The sequence below is a fragment of the Aulonocara stuartgranti genome (genome assembly GCF_965226115.1).
Source record: "Aulonocara stuartgranti genome assembly, chromosome: 9".
In the NCBI taxonomy this organism is placed as follows: Eukaryota; Metazoa; Chordata; class Actinopteri; order Cichliformes; family Cichlidae; genus Aulonocara; species Aulonocara stuartgranti.
In genome coordinates this window covers 13,210,869-13,227,331 of record NC_138960.1, presented here as the reverse complement: position 1 = coordinate 13,227,331, position 16,463 = coordinate 13,210,869, and the positions used below count along the sequence as shown (strand labels likewise).

General features: G+C 40.5%; 1 protein-coding gene across 3 annotated transcripts; it reads right to left on the bottom strand.

Annotated features, from left to right (window-relative positions):
* Positions 1-1,024: 1,024 nt before the first annotated feature.
* On the bottom strand, positions 1,025-15,046 carry LOC309714712 (uncharacterized protein). 3 transcript variants are annotated; one of them, XM_082547356.1, is made up of 5 exons: positions 14,716-15,046; positions 12,400-12,505; positions 6,261-6,502; positions 2,566-3,162; positions 1,025-1,929 (listed from the first exon to the last, which is right to left on the bottom strand). In XM_082547356.1, exons 3-5 carry the CDS (start codon positions 6,360-6,362, stop codon positions 1,351-1,353), a joined length of 1,278 nt encoding a protein of 425 aa, XP_082403482.1. In that variant the 5' UTR covers positions 6,363-6,502; positions 12,400-12,505; positions 14,716-15,046; the 3' UTR covers positions 1,025-1,350. The 3 variants fall into 3 exon arrangements, with proteins under 3 accessions (XP_082403482.1, XP_082403483.1, XP_082403484.1); XM_082547357.1 differs by having other exon boundaries at positions 1,025-1,926; XM_082547358.1 differs by lacking the exon at positions 6,261-6,502.
* Between the last annotated feature and the right edge of the window lie 1,417 nt (positions 15,047-16,463).

Here is a 16,463-nt window from a genome sequence, read left to right as displayed (position 1 = left end):
ACATGTCAGTATAAGTCAAGTGTATACAGGTATATATGTCATACAGTTGCAGTGGCCTCATTGTTCTGACAAAGAAAACTAACCTATCGACTACACTACACAATGGAAACATGGTAACAAATAGGGATGGGAATCCTTTAAGTTTTATCCGATACCGGTGTCAAACTGGATATTTTGAAACCGTGCCGGTGCTCGAACCGGAGGTTAAAGAATGGAAAACACAAACTTTATACAAAAACCTCTTGTGTTTTTATTTTTAGCAGTCTTTTTCTGCAAAATGATAACCAAGTTAGCCTTTTCTGTTGATACAACATACCTCCTTTGGTTGGAACCGGGGCTACACTGGCAGGGCTAGAGACCAGGACTCCACTCTTCGGGTTCTTGGGGGATATTACTAACTCCGGGTCCGATAACAGGCACCACATCTGCAGTAGATGTGCTCGGTGTGAGGTCTTGTAGCAAGCTATCAAATACGGTGCTTTTTCTAGCTTTTACAAAAACGCTATGCATCACCAGGTGCTTCATCAGATGCTGTGAAGTACAGCCAGACCTTTGAGTGCTTCGCCTTGGGCATTTTTAATCTGTAGCTCTCTGTTGCAGGGTGTTTTGGTACCATTCTTTATTCATGGCTGTGTTTGGGGGCAAAATTATGAGTGAGCCCACTCGCTTTACTGTTGGCATGACGCAGGACTGATGGTAGCGCTCACCTTTTCTTCTCCGCTCAAGCCTTTTTCCCAGATGCCCCAAAACAATCGGAAAGATGCTTCATCTGAGAATATGACTTTGCCCCAATCCTCAGCAGTCCATTCACCGTGTTTACATGTTTTTTGTTAAATTAAATCATGTTAACATGAAATAAACAGAAAAGGAAAATTGTGACAACAAAATCTCTTTCTGACTTCTTTAGAAATATATATTTTTCCAGCTCCAGTCCGTAAAGTTAATCTCCAACAAGTAGGACAAAGGATCACCTGCAGCTAAGACGGGATCTACCCTCAACCTGAGCTCACCTGAGCTCACCTGAGCTCACCTGGTCCACCAGCCCTTCATCCAGCATCACCAACAGCAACACAACAGCCCATCAGATTGACCAGCAGCTTTACAGCATCAGCAGTTCTCTGATACTTCCAAACAGTGACATGGATCTATATTACATCTGTGCAGTCAGCACTGGCAGAAACAGGAAGAGAGCAACCTTCAGAAAAAGAAATATTAAATCCATCCATCCAGCTAGTGGAACATTTTCATCAGATCTTTACAGGAGATTACATCTGAACTCTGTGGAGCCTGATCTCAAGGGTTTTAAGTCTGACACTGAAACCAGTAGAGGATCTTTCTGTCTCTTCAGATTCACTGTGATGGGAGCGATTTCAGCCCTGTGTGATCACGCTGATGTTTGCACAGAGCAGACAATGAGGTGAATGTTTTGGCACATTGGTAACAGTGAAACAGTTTATTAGTAACGTGGGATCGTTTGTGTTTGGAGTATGAACTGAGATTCCTGAAGCTCTTGTCACACTGGTCACAGCTGTAGTTTCCTTCCATGTGTGTATGTTCATGATTGTTACGACTACCTGGATGTGAGAAGCTTTTGTCACAGTGTCTGCACTTGTATGGTTTCTCTCCTGTGTGGACTCGTTTGTGTGTTTTAAGCTCCAATGCAGAGATGAAAGATGACCCACACTGATCACAGAGGTGCTTTTTAACCCCAATGTGAATCAGTTCATGTCGCTTTAAGTCAGCTATTGTGGGGAAGCTTCTCCCACATTCTTTGCAGTTTTTCAGGTTGTCTCCAGTGTGTTTACGTTGATGTCTTTTTAGGGTGTCTTGTCGACTGAAAGTTTTTCCACAAAGGTCACAACGAAAGTCTTTCCCACCACCACGGTGATGACAGGGTTGAGAACTGGATCCATCTGTGTCGCTCTGCTTCTAAACAAAGGCACAAAGACAGTGTAAGTCAGTCCTTCAACATTTTTATCCTGAACGTCGCCTGAAATAAAGAGCATCTCTGCAGACGTACAATTACATTTGGCTGTTTCAGTTAACACACTCAGTTTACTGGGCTGCAATAACTACAATACTACCAACATAATACTACAGTAATACTAAAATCATAACTGACATGAAAATCTGAATAATCACTCAGAGCTGCTTTTCCATGCAGTAGAATTGCTAACATGCTAACACAGTTTAATGAGCAGTGTAGGAGCCATTCTTGGGTTAATACCTTATGTGGTCACTAGAGGTCACCTTTTTCTGTTTTGATTATGTAATGTAAAGGTATTTAAGGTAGACGCACGTAATCGGCGTCAGGTGTGTCATTGAGAAGGCAAACAGTTTGTGACCGTTGCGCTGTTATGCTATGTCGATACGGAATAAAGACCAAAAAGGACAAGATACATACTGCTGGATTTATTTGACTGTGAACATTCATGCATACCAGTGACATCGCGTCACCCCCGTTAACGACCACCTCAGTGGCTTCAAGCGTAGGCTTAGCCTCTACAAGCAGAGTTGTTCCAAACAGTCAGGCTAAAATGACAAGATAAAAATCTAAATACATACCTCACAGTAACTGCACTTGTAGAGTCCCTTTCTGGTGTGGATCTGTTGGTGTTGTCTCAGGTAACGTGGAGCTTTAAAAGTCTTCTCACACAGGTCACATTTATAAGGTCTCTCCACATTGTGGGTAAACATGTGTTGTTGTAACTGCCTGTTGGTTATAAACTGTTTGCCACACTGTTCACAGCTGTACACATAATGTCTGGTGTGAATGCGTAGGTGTGCATTTCGACTCTCTATGTGGCTGAAAGTTTTTCCACACTCGTCACAGCTGTATGCCTTAATTCCAGAGTGGGTAACTAGATGATTCTGTAAGCTCCTACTGTGAGTAAAAGCTCTGCCACACTGATCACAGCTGTACGCTTTAACTCCACTGTGGATGAGTTGGTGTGATTTTAGGGCACTCTTCCAGGTAAAAGACTTTCCACACAAGTCACAGCTAAACGCTTTAACTCCAGTGTGGATGACCTGATGACGTTTTAGTGACTCCTTCACAGTAAACTTTTTCCCACACTCGTCACAGGTGTGTTTTTTCGCTCCCTTTCTTCTGTGAGGTTTGTCGGCCTCCTGAGAGCGCTGACTTCTCGCTCCATGTTGGTCCTGCAGTGACAGAGATACAAACAGAGGCAGTGAGTGAAATGCAGTCGTGGAACAAACTCAACCTTCAAACTCCCTCCATTAACACTAGTTTTAAACCTGAAGGTGGAGTGTGGCACCAAACACCTTAAAGGTCTCTTATCCCCACCTGCTGGTAGTTCTAACACATTACATCCAAACTCATGTTAAAAATAATTCATGACTGTTCAAACTCTAAGATCATGCCCTCCTGCTAGGGCTGAGCCATATTACCGTATTTTCACAACCATAAGGCGCACTTAAAAGTCTTAGATTTACTTCAAAAAGTACGGCGCGCCCTATAGCGCAGTGCGCCCTGTGTGTTGTAATGAGGACGTAGTAGAGAACGCCATGAGAACGCTAAAGGGTGAAGTGCGTGCGTTGACTTTATCGCACATACCTGTATAAAAGAACAGGTATGTGCATTATGTGGAACATCGTTTTTTTAACAACCCTGAAAATGGCAAAGAGACACGCTTACGAAGCACAGTTTAAACTGAAGGCCATCAGCTATGCGGAGGAACATGGAAATCGAGCAGCGGCGAGAGAATTTAAGATTAACGAATCGATGGTTCGCAAATGGAGGAAGCTAGAAAACAAGCTCCGGCAGGTCAAGAAAACGCAGCTGAGTTTCCGTGGACATAAGGCGAGGTGGCCCGAGTTGGAGGAAAGACTCGAGCGGTGGATCATCGAGCAAAGAACGAGCGGGAGAAGTGTTTCGACGGTCACCATTCGGCTAAAAGCAGTTTCACTAGCTGAAGAGATGAACATTGAACATTTCCAAGGAGGTCCGTCTTGGTGCTTTCGTTTTATGAAACGGTGCCATTTTTCCATCCGGACCAGGACTACGGTAGCGCAGCAACTTCCAGCGGATTATAAGGAAAAGCTGGCCATCTTCCGCTCCTACTGCAGCAAACACATCGGCGACAAAAACATCCAGCCCAGCCACATTACAAACATGGACCAGGTCCCGCTCACTTTTGACATCCTGGTGATTCACACTGTGGAGAAGAAGGGGACCAACACGGTGGCGATACGCACAATGGGGCACGAAAAGTCTTCTTTCACTGTTGTGCTTGGCTGCCATGCTAATGGACAGAAACTGCCGCCTATGGTGATTTTTAAGCGAAAGACTTTGCCTAAAGAGAAGTTTCCAGCAGGAATCATCATTAAGGCAAATGAAAAGGGCTGGATGGATGAGGAAATGATGAAAGAGTGGCTGAGGGAGGTGTATGTAAGGAGACCAGGTGGTTTTTTCCACGCATCACCATCGCTGTTGATCTGTGACTCTGTGTGCCCATCTCACAGCCGATGTGAAAAAACAAGTGAAACAAATGAACTGTGAGCTTGCTGTCATTCCGGGAGGCCTGACAAAGGAACTCCAACCGCTGGACATCGGTGTGAACCGCCCGTTCAAAGTAAGGCTGCGAGCGGCCTGGGAGCGATGGATGACCGGTGGAGACCACAGTTTCACTAAGAGTGGAAGGCAGCTCCGGGCGAGTTACGCCACAATTTGCCAATGGATTGTAGATGCTTGGGCTAACATGTCTGCTGGCACTGTTGTTCGAGCTTTCGCAAAAGCCGGCATCATTTCCGAGGAGCCGCACGGCACGGAAAGTGACTCTGACAGTGAAGAAAGTGAACCTGGCATGTTTGATGGAGATTTAGCGCAGCTGTTCAATTCAGACACAGAGGATGAGGACTTCGATGGGTTTGATTAATGATAAAAATGTGAGTACCAAACTTTGTTTTGCTCCTGCTTTATTTTTAAATACGCACACTTGTATGCTTGTGTGTTGTTGATGATGATGATTACCGGTAATAGAAATTTGAGTAAGGTACCGAACTCAGGTTTGCTCCCGCTTTATTTTTAAATACGCATACGGTACTTGTATGCGCCCTATAATCCAGTGCGCCTTATGTGTGTGTTAAATACAGTAATGGCACACATAACTGAGACTGCGCCTTTTAGTACAGTGCGTCTTATGGTCGTGAAAATACGGTATACCGTTCACGGTAATACCGGTATAATGTTAGGCAACGATAGGAAAATGAAACATCGCAATAGAATGGGAGTAAAACGCGCATGCGCAGTGCCTTTGTTTTCATACGCACATGGCCGATTGTTGAGTGAAACAGATGAACCAGAATTGGTTTGTAAAATGGTGCAACTTCCGTGATGTGGAACTGATTTGGTGTTTGTCCGTCAGATACACAACAAAGCACATTTTTTTGCAGAACATGCAAGCGGCCGTCGTATTTGTCGGACTAAGATGCTCTTAAATCTGGGAGTAATGTGGGTCCTAAACTCCATATGCTTCAAGTCAAATGAACACTGCAGCATCACTGAGAGTTAAAAACTGTCTTAATTCTTTCATCTTTAATAAAACGATCAGCATTGCTGCTTTACCAGGTGTAACTATAAAGTTTAACTTCCAGGTATCGATGAAAACAAAAGTTATTACATTTAACGGAGTTAGAAGTTAGCAGGAAGCTCGCTAGTTTCGCTAGTTACCTAAGCATGATACAGCATGTTCTGAAAAAATTCAAACGTACAGCTCTGCTATCACTTCCAACATAAATGAAGACAGGAAACTAAACAGCAGTGACGTTTGTAGGGTTACTGAAGTTGGGCTAGCTGGTATATAATGATGTGCTACGTGATCGCTAGCGACACAGCTATGTTAGCATAACATAAACAGTGAAGCTGGAGGACGAACACTAACACTTTTCCACTTATAAAAGTTAACGTGAAAGTTCCTCATGGTTAGAGACAAATGCAATCGCATGGCAGGATGCTGTAAACGGACCAAACTTCAGTCAGGAGAACTGAGATAATCCATCCACAATACAAGGTTAGTCATTAATATACTGCAACAACATGGGAATAGAGCAGCTGCCAGAGAATTCAACATTAATGAATCAGTGCTACAGAAGTTTCACGTTTGCTCCGGCAGTGATGGCTAGGTAGCCCACTGCTTTGTCTATGCTCGCTTGCAGATTCTGGATAGAAAGAAACAATGAAGGAAAGAAAGATAGAAGAAATGTAAGATAGGCTTCTACTGCACCACAGCTTCTGTTACCTTCAAGGACTCTGCATCACAGCTAACGAGGCTAGCAGCCAGGCCACGCAGGGCTCCACCACCAGCTAACAAGGCTAGCAGCCAGGCCACACCAGGCTCCATCACCAGCTAACGAGGCTAGCTGCCAGGCCACGCCTGGTACCAACAAACAGCCAGTGAGGTAATTGCCAGGACAAGCCGGGCTTTGGCAACCCTCAAGGGTGCTTCGCAACCAGCGGGCCTTAACGCCGTTAAGATGCCGCCTAAGAGGGGCAATGTTAACGTTAATGAGGAGGAACTGGAGGACATAAAGAAATCCCTAAACTTTATGTCTGAAGAAATAACAACAATATCAAAACAACAAAAACTGATACTCAATTTAATGGATGATATTAAAGAACTAAGAAGGCAGAGCGAGGAAAAGGACAAGAAGATTGCTATGCTGGAAGGACGGGTGTCAGATCTGGAACAATATTCAAGAGTAAATGATGTGATAGTGACAGGACTGGAAACCAAGCATCAGACATATGCACGGGTAGCAGCATCAGAGAGAGGGGAGCCACCCGAGCAAGAGCTACGCTCTTTGGAAGAGCAGGTAATGGCCTTCTTTAAAAGCAAAGGTATCGAAATGGACAGTAAAAATATTGAGGGATGCCATCCTCTTCCGAGGAAAAACAAAAATCAAATACCTGCCATTATCATTCGTTTTGTTAATAGAAAACAGAAAAAAGAACTGCTCAAGCAAGGAAGAAAGCTAAAAAGGTACAAATGTTTATTTAAATGAACACCTAATCAAGAAAAATGCAGACATTGCAAGACAAGCAAGAATATTAAGAAACTTGGACGTCAGACTGTAAAATATTCATTAAGTTAAATGGAACACTAGAGCAGGCTAAGGTTCTAGTCATCAAAGAGATGACGGAACTAGAAAAATATAACTGAAAAATGCTAAGCAGTGCTAAATATGATGGGACCGTCCAAGTGCACAACCAACGCAGATGTCTGACAATTTTCAACTAACAACTCATATAGATATTGAAAATAAGACATTGATGTATGACAGCAACATAGATCCTGATTGTAATTTCTTTAACAATAAGACAAATGAATGCAATTATTATAAAAATGAGCAACTTAAAAAGGAATTCAAGGTAGAACAGGGTATAACAATGGTTCACTTTAATAGTCGAAGCTTATATGCAAACTTTCAATCCATCAAAGACTACATAACACAGTTTGAACAGCCATTCAATGTGATAGCCATATCGGAGACCTGGATAACTCCTGGAAAAGAAGAAGACTTTAAAATAAATGGATATGAATTCCTTCATGTAGACAGGATCAACAAGAAAGGAGGTGGGGTGGCACTTTACATTGATAAAAACCTAAAGTACGAAAGAATGGGAAGAATGACAACTGTTATTGATGGAGTGATGGAATGTTTATCAGTGGAAATAAGTATGGAAAAAAGGAAAAACCTAATTGTCAGTTGTATATATAGAACACCAGGATCTAAGATTGAGATATTTAAGGATAATATGGAGGACTTATTTACAAATATAAATCAGAAAAGAATGTTTATTTGTGGGGACTTTAATATTGACTTATTGAATCCAAATCATAATAAGAGTACAGAAGAAATTATTGATTCCATGTACAGCATGGGTTTATTTCCACTGATAACAAGACCGACCAGAATAACATCTCATTGTGCAACTCTATTAGATAATATATTTACAAATATAATAGAAGGAAATATAAAAAGTGGACTGTTAATCAATGATATAAGTGACCATTTACCAGTCTTTGCATCTTATAATTGCTATTATAAAGTGAACAACGATGGACATAAGATTATTTACAAAAGAATAAGAACAGAGGAGACATTAAATTGTCTTAGAAATGAACTTTTAAAGCAAGATTGTAATATTGTATATGAACAAACAGAAGTTAATAAAGCTTACGAAGGATTCTTAAGAACATTTAACACATTACTTGATAAAAACTGCCCAGTAATTGAAATCAATAGGAAACTCATCTATGCAGGAAGACCATGGATGACTAAAGGACTACAAAATGCCTGCAAAAAAAAGAATACCCTATATCGAGAATTCATAAAAAAGAGAACAATAGAAACTGAAAGTAAGTATAAAACTTACAAAAATTAATTAACTAATATAATGAGATCCTGTAAAAGAGAGTATTACATTAAAAGGTTAGAACACAATAAAGATAACACAAGAGATATATGGAATGTATTAAACAGAATAATCAAAAATGAATCAAGGAATAATGATTACCCTGGGTACTTTATAGAAGGGACAAGAAGTATTAATAACATGGAAGAGATAGTAAATGGCTTTAATGAATTCTTCGTAAACATAGGGCCAAAACTGGCAGAAGAAATAAAGGTTGATGGAATAGAAAGGGACACTGGTGAAAATATTGAAAGGAATAGTAGCTCAATGTTTTTAAGAGCAGTGGAAGAGAAAGAGATTTATGACATGGTTAGAGGACTTAAGAACAAAACCAGTACAGACTGGAATGATATTGATATGGTAACAGTAAAGACAGTTATTGATGGTATTGTAAAACCATTAAAATATATATTCAACTTGTCGTTTCAAAAAGGAGTTTTTCCACAAAAAATGAAAGTTGCTAAAGTTATTCCCATTTACAAAACCGGTGAAAGGCATCATTTTACAAACTATAGACCAGTGTCAATACTCTCCCAGTTCTCTAAGATACTGGAAAAACTCTTCATAAAAAGATTTGACAGTTTTGTGGAAAAATATGAATTAATGACAGATAGTCAGTATGGGTTCAGAAACAACAGATCAACAGCTTTGGCACTGATAGATTTAATGGAAAAGATAACCGAATGTATGGATAATAAGAGGTATGCGCTCGGCGTTTTCTTAGATCTAAAGAAGGCGTTTGATACTGTTAATCATGAAATTCTATTTAAAAAACTGGAAAAGTACGGGTTTAGGGGAGTGGTTTTGGAATGGTTAAAAAGCTATGTAGGGAATAGGCAACAATATGTACAAATAAATGAATATAAATCCAATTTGATGGATATAGCTTGTGGAGTACCTCAAGGTTCAGTACTGGGTCCAAAAATGTTTATTATGTACTTAAATGATGTCTGCAGAGTATCGGAGATTTTAAAGTTTATAATATTTGCAGATGACACAAATATACTGTGTTCAGGTGTGGAATTGCCACAGGTTTTGGGGATGATCACACAGGAATTAACGATATTAAAGAAGTGGTTTGATATAAATAAATTATCATTGAATCTAGATAAAACAAAATTTATGTTGTTTGGAAACGAAAAGAAAAACATCAAAGTAGAAATATGTGTTGACAATGTATATTTAGAAAGAGTAAATGAAATAAAATTTCTTGGGGTGATCATTGACCACAAGCTCTGTTGGAAGCCACACATTACTTATGTTCGGGGGAAATTGGCACGGGGCATTGCCGTCCTGGGGAAAGCAAAGCATATGTTGGATCAGAAAGCACTGCACATTTTATACTGTGCTTTACTACTGCCATATATGAGCTACTGTGTAGAGGTCTGGGGAAACACATACAAAAGTAACACACAAACAATAACTATAATACAGAAAAGGGCCATTAGATTAATGAATAATGTGGGGTACAGGGACCATACAAATGCACTCTTTGTCAAAATGCAAGCTATTAAATTCCAAGACTTGGTGAAGCTTAAAACAGCGCAAATAATGTATAAAGTAAGAAATAAATTGCTTCCAAAAGAAATCTGTAAATTGTTCATAGAAAGAGAAGGTGGGTATAACTTAAGAGGGAAATGGAATTTAAAAATTCAAAGTGCTAGAACAACTTTAAAAACAATGTCTATCTCAATTGCAGGAGTTAAATTATGGAACAGTCTAACAGAAGAAATAAAAGACAGTAAAAACATAAAACAGTTTAAAGTAAAATATAAAAACCTAATTTTAAATAAGTATAAGAATGAAGAAAACGGGGTTAACCCAGGACGGTAATGTTGCTGGTAATGGTGTTGTGGTTCTTTTTTGGGTTTTTTGGTTTTGGTTTGTTTGTTTTTCCATAACTTGTGTATCGGCAAATATACACATTCTGTATTTATCATATGAAAGAAACTATACTGTGGAGGGGCATGCTAATTTCTTGTTTTTGATTGATGTATGTTTTTTTTTTTTTGCTTTATTTTTGTTGCATATGTTGTTTGTTTAATTTAAAACAAAAAAAAAAACAATTAAATGAATGAGAGGTAAAACTTAAGGGGGTAGGGACAAATAAGTAAATACTTCTACCTACTCCTTTTTCAAACAAATAATGGAATAATAGTTTGTAATGATTGTGAAGGCACATGTTTGAAATAAAAATGAACTGAACTGAAGGAAGCAAGAAGAATGAGTTTAATAAAGTTTGATTTATCTGACTGCTTTGTTTCGCTTAATGTGCCTTATAATCCCGTGCACCTTATGGTCCGAAAAATACGTACTGCACACTGCAGTTTAATGTTGCAAAGCACCTCTTTTTAACTTCAGTGGATATTATACATGGTTATGCTCAGGATATGTCAGCCAATTTCTACTGGAAATGACTTTTGGTTAAACTTTCAGCAAGGAATATGCATTTGCACTGTTACATTTTTATAAAGCTTTAATGTACATAAAAACCAGCTTCTTGTTTAAGTGAAAATAAATGGAAGGTTGTCTTTTTGCGCTAGTAATGTTGTGGAGTTGTATTTTGTCTCGCATCAATTATATCGTCAGTTATATCGTTATCGCAAATTTTCAAATATATATCGTGATAAATATTTTTGGCCATATCGCCCTGCTCTAACTCCTGCTGTACACAGTTATTAATGCTAGCATGCTAACACACTCAGAAAAGTAATAAATGTTTACCAAGTCTATACTTTTTTATGTTTCCTGTTTCCTATTATATATTTCTATCATTTTGTCATTTTTCAATATTAATAATTACAATGTAACATTTAAAAGTTGATTCAGTGAAGGAAAATATTTTACTTTTGCTCCCTACATGAGAAAATGATAAATGGTAAATGGCCTGTATTTATATAGCGCTTTACTAGTCCCTAAGGACCCCAAAGCGCTTTACATATCCAGTCATCCACCCATTCACACACACATTCACACACTGGTGATGGCAAGCTACATTGTAGCCACAGCCACCCTGGGGCGCACTGACAGAGGCGAGGCTGCCGGACACTGGCGCCACCGGGCCCTCTGACCACCACCAGTAGGCAACGGGTGAAGTGTCTTGCCCAAGGACACAACGACCGAGACTGTCCAAGCCGGGGCTCGAACTGGCAACCTTCCGATTACAAGGCGAACTCCCAACTCTTGAGCCACGATTGCCCTAAGAAAATTGTGGCTCAGAACAAGAAAATTGTATTTTGTACTCCTTACATTTACAAAACATGTGTTACTTTTAAGGCATCTGAGGGGTTTATTTCATCACTGCAGGCATCAAACATCAAACCAACTTGAGAAACGGGAAAAGTAACACGTGAAAGACAATCCTGATCGTGTACTAATCACCAGGGTATGAAACATAAAAAGAGATGAAAGAGGCAAAACTGTGAGTCATAGTCAGGAGTTAAAGTGAGACGTTGTTCTTCTTTCTTTTTTGCACAGCACCTGAACAAACAGGTAATTTCAAATGCAGCGTTTCTATCAACAAACATCAGCAAACACACAAACTGTTTGTGTGCGGTTTGTCTCACAGTGTGTTGCTGGCTAAAGGTCCAGCTGCTGCACATCACAGGGAGAGAAAAGAAAGAGAGCTAACTTCACTCAGAGATGGAGAAAGATTAGACACACAGGACAGGAGAGGAAGAAGAGAGGTTAGATTTAAAGGGAAGGACTGCTCAGTGGGATTCGGTCAACTGGAGATTAAAGCTTACATGTAAGTCCTCATGTGTTGAAATCAGATATTGGGTCTGTACATGTGACATTATGTTTTTTCATAAACTGAAAGATGCTGCAAAACAATCTGAGGCAGATTATTTAGTGAAGTGATTGTATATATAATAATATACAACACAGTCATATAACAGGTTGGGAGGATGAGAGTTTTAGACATGACTGATTATTTGGTGAAACTGTGATATTTTCCTCACCTTCTGTGTTGAGCTCATTGTTTCCTCTGTAGTGACTCAGCTGAGTCCAGATGGCTGAAAATGTTCCTCTGCTGCTCCGTCAGACTCTTCTCCTCCTGCTGATCAGCTGGGACACAAAACAGATCTTTGTTAGGCTCCACACTGCACTGAAGAGTCAAAGTGTCTCATATGTTCATCTGACAACACAAAGTACAAATTTCACTCTGATTGCTTGTAGAAATCTTGTGAGACGTGTTGTGCTGCAAAGTGAGGAAACTCTCTCACTCACTTATACTTCAGGAGGAACTTTGTGACATTGGCTCTAATATTCTAAGCAGCCCTTTACTATGACAGGGCCAGAAAGTCCTATTTGAAGGTTTGGGAGAAGGACCATGTTAAAGGTGGATTGGGGTTTATACACTTTGTTATGATACAGGTAAGGCTGTAAGAGCCTGAGAAGGTGTCCTGAATGAACCTCTAAAACCAGTTTTCAGCTAACAACTCTGCTTCAGTCTGGAAAACAGCAACTACAAGTTTAAAGACTCCATCAACAATTCACACCCAGCAACAGCCTGAACAGCTCCTCCTGTGGTTTCCACAAACAGGGACAGACATGTTACTCCCCCACCCCACACTTTCAACTCCTTCAGCTAGGGCTGCACGATTAATCGTTAGAAAATCGCGATCTCGATTCATACTTATGTGCGATCTAATTTCCAAACGACAAAGATTAAAAAAAAAAAAAAGAAAGAAAAAAGGACGACGATTGTACCGCATTTTGATCCGGGACGTACTCTGCATGAAAACAAGCGCTCACTCTTCCTGCTCAACAAATGACAAGGGCGGAGCCTTATACCACGTGATACAGAAGCTGTGCCGTGTGATGCTAAAATTAGCAGGGACAAAACAACGGAGAGCACGTCAGGGATGACGAGAAAGTGACAGGAGAAAATCTGTCCCGGTCAACCACCCAAACATCAATAACGGGAACCTTATACAGCGCTTCCCTATACCCGTCGAACTCCCGCAGGCACAAAGAAATTACGGAGGCTATTACTTATCACCTGACCAAAGATATGGCTCCCATCAACACTGTGCAAAACGAGGGATTTAGGAAAATGATCAACACCCTAGACAAACGCTACAGGGTGCCGTCCCGCAACCACTTTTCTATTGTTGCACTACCTGCTCTATACACGCAGTGTCGAGCAACGGTGGAGACAGAATTCCATTTGTTGTTTTTATGTTCAGTCTCAACTGTTACGAAGTTGATGTGCAGTTAATAAGCGCAATAAAAATTTATACTGGAAAAGAAAATCGTGAGAGAATCGTGATCTCAATTCTAAGCCAAAAAAATCGTGATTCTCATTTTATGCAAAATCGTGCAGCCCTACCTTCAGCCCCCCAGTCCCACCACCTCCACCATTCCCCAAACTTTGATTATTTTCATCTAGACGTAGTTTTTTGTGGGAGAAACATTTCGTCACTCATCCAAGTGACTTCTTCAGTTTCAGCTGACTGCAGCTTTCCTCAATCTTCAACAGAGCATTTGCATAATGACTGAAACGAGCACCACTGAAGGAACAATGGGCTGGGAGGTCAGTTATTGAGCATTAATATGCAAATTCTCATGAACATTGATCAACGACCTCTGATCAAATGCTGTGATTGCAGCGACTCCCCAACTCTCTGAATGGTACTCATGGCCATTGATCAGCGGTCTTTGATTAATGAGCTTTGATCAGTGGTTTCAGTGCTTTCCTTCCTGCTTTGACTGCAGCTGTGTTTGACACAGCAAGACAATATTACATTCTTCACACTCTCCTGCACATTAACCACCACAATATATTTTATTCTCTGTGCTTTCAAATATGAACACTGTTTACTTTCATCTCTGTTTCATTAGTTTTTGTTAACATCTTCCTGTGCATCACTTTACAGCAGCCAGACTCATTAAAATGAGCCTTTGTAGGAGTTCACTTCCTCTCATGTGTTCATCCACAGCAGCTGGACAATAAAGTTTATTGTGACCCTGATACTGCAGCAGATCGCGCTCATCCATTTCCTGTTATCACTTCAAATAGAAATGAGGCTGTAGAGGTTTGGTGCAGGCAGAAAAACAGCTGCAGGGACAATGAAAAGACTTTTCTGCTCCAACTTCTCCCAGCATGCTGAGCTAATGATTAGTTGGTGTTTTTCTCCAAACACTCTCTCACTCTTCTCTCAACGTGTTCACAATAAACTGTGAACAGACACCGAGGAGAGCAGCAGAAGACCTCATTCAGGAGCTAAACTCAACATGAACTGAACTCACAGTAAAGTTAGCTCGGTGCTTACCTTTAGATGAGCCCACAAACCGAGAGAAACTCCGCGATGAAGCTGCAACTCTTTCCAAACACAGGAAACAGATCAGGGAGCAGAGACCCACGTGGTTCACGCTGATCTCAGCTACGATCCAGGAGACAAGGGTGGGCTGATCGATGCAGATATCGATCCAAACGGTCGTTTAGTTTGTTTTATCATCTAAATTCACTCTTTTACTTGCTTTGGATGAAAAAATAGCTCCGTCTGTCATCCCGGAAGGCGCTTCGTCTTCTTTACATCGTTTATTGGCGGTTGTCAAACAACAAAATTGTGCTTTTCCGCCACCTACTGGTGTGGAGTTTGAACTGGCACGTCGACCCTCAAATGCACACAAACAATTTACTGTGTTATAAAAACTGGAATAAGGCCCGATAACCTTACAATAAGATCCAGTTTCAGTTTAATGTTTATGTTTTGGATCAGTCGCCCTCTCACAGTGTAATATTTCCTCTTCTCTTTGATCGCCCAAAGACGTGGTGCAGAATATGCCATGAAAATCATTTGTTTGAATCCAGCTCACCTCCTGCAACCAGAATACGTGCTTCTTTTGCAGTTCAGACTACTTCTGACATTTCTGTGGAGGAACACCAAAGTAACTGCTGAACCCTCCGGGGTCCAAGTATAATTTGCCATTTTTGACTACTTTTGATTTTACCTCTACAATATTATTATTATTATTATTATTATTATTATTATTATAAAAACAGTTTATCTCGCCTTGTTTGGTATAATCTTTTCAGCACAACCTCAAATATCTGAAATTTGAGTTATTTTTTACATTTCGGCATACTATATTAGCACAATTTATCTAAGTTCAGGCAAAGATTCAAACTCAGAGTAGAAAAAAGTTACATTTTTTCCTGTGAAACCCATAAAAATGTTTGAAGAATCATTTTCATAACTTGAAATGCAAATACAAAATTGTACATTTCTAAAAATTCTGCACATGTTTTGGAAACAACAGTTATCTGGTACTATTCGCTTAAAAATGCAGCCAATCCCTCAGGTGTTTTTATATAACAATTTAAATGTATTTACAGAACAAATAGGTGTTCTGGATCAAATAAGAAGGCACACAAATTATTTGTGCCAGTCCAAAAAAATAGTTTGTGTTCAGTATAAGACAGAAGAGAACACCACAGGCCTAAACCCTGCAGGTCTGACAGCAGGAGGTGGATCAGTCCAGTTTTTCATGTGGGAACAGCGTTTACACTGGAATCTGCCTCTGATGGCTTTGATGGAGCAAAGACGCTTGAAGAGCGTCTCTCAGCATGGGCCCGAAAAAAGTTCTGTCAGCTGAGGAAGGCGACGATATTAAGAAGCTGCTGGAGTTTATGACAGAGGAGATTTCTGCTGTCAAACTGCAGCAGAAAGCCATCCTGGACCTGGTCGAGGAAGTTAAGGCTCTCCGCGTACAGAACGCAGAGAAGGATCGGCGGCTGGCGTACCCAGAGAACAGAGTGGTGGATTTGGAGCAGTACACCCGGATGAACGATGTCATCATTACGGGGCTTCACATCAAACCCCGGTCAAACGCCCGGGGGGGGGGGGGGTCACAGCTGACAATGTAGGAGGGCCAGGAGAGAAAGATGTCAACTCCACGGAGCTTCAAGTGGTTACCTGTCTACGGTCCAAATGTGTGGAAGTGGATTATAACAATAATTGAGGCTTGCCACCCTCTACCCTGAAAAAATGACAGTGACAAACCAGCCATCATTGTG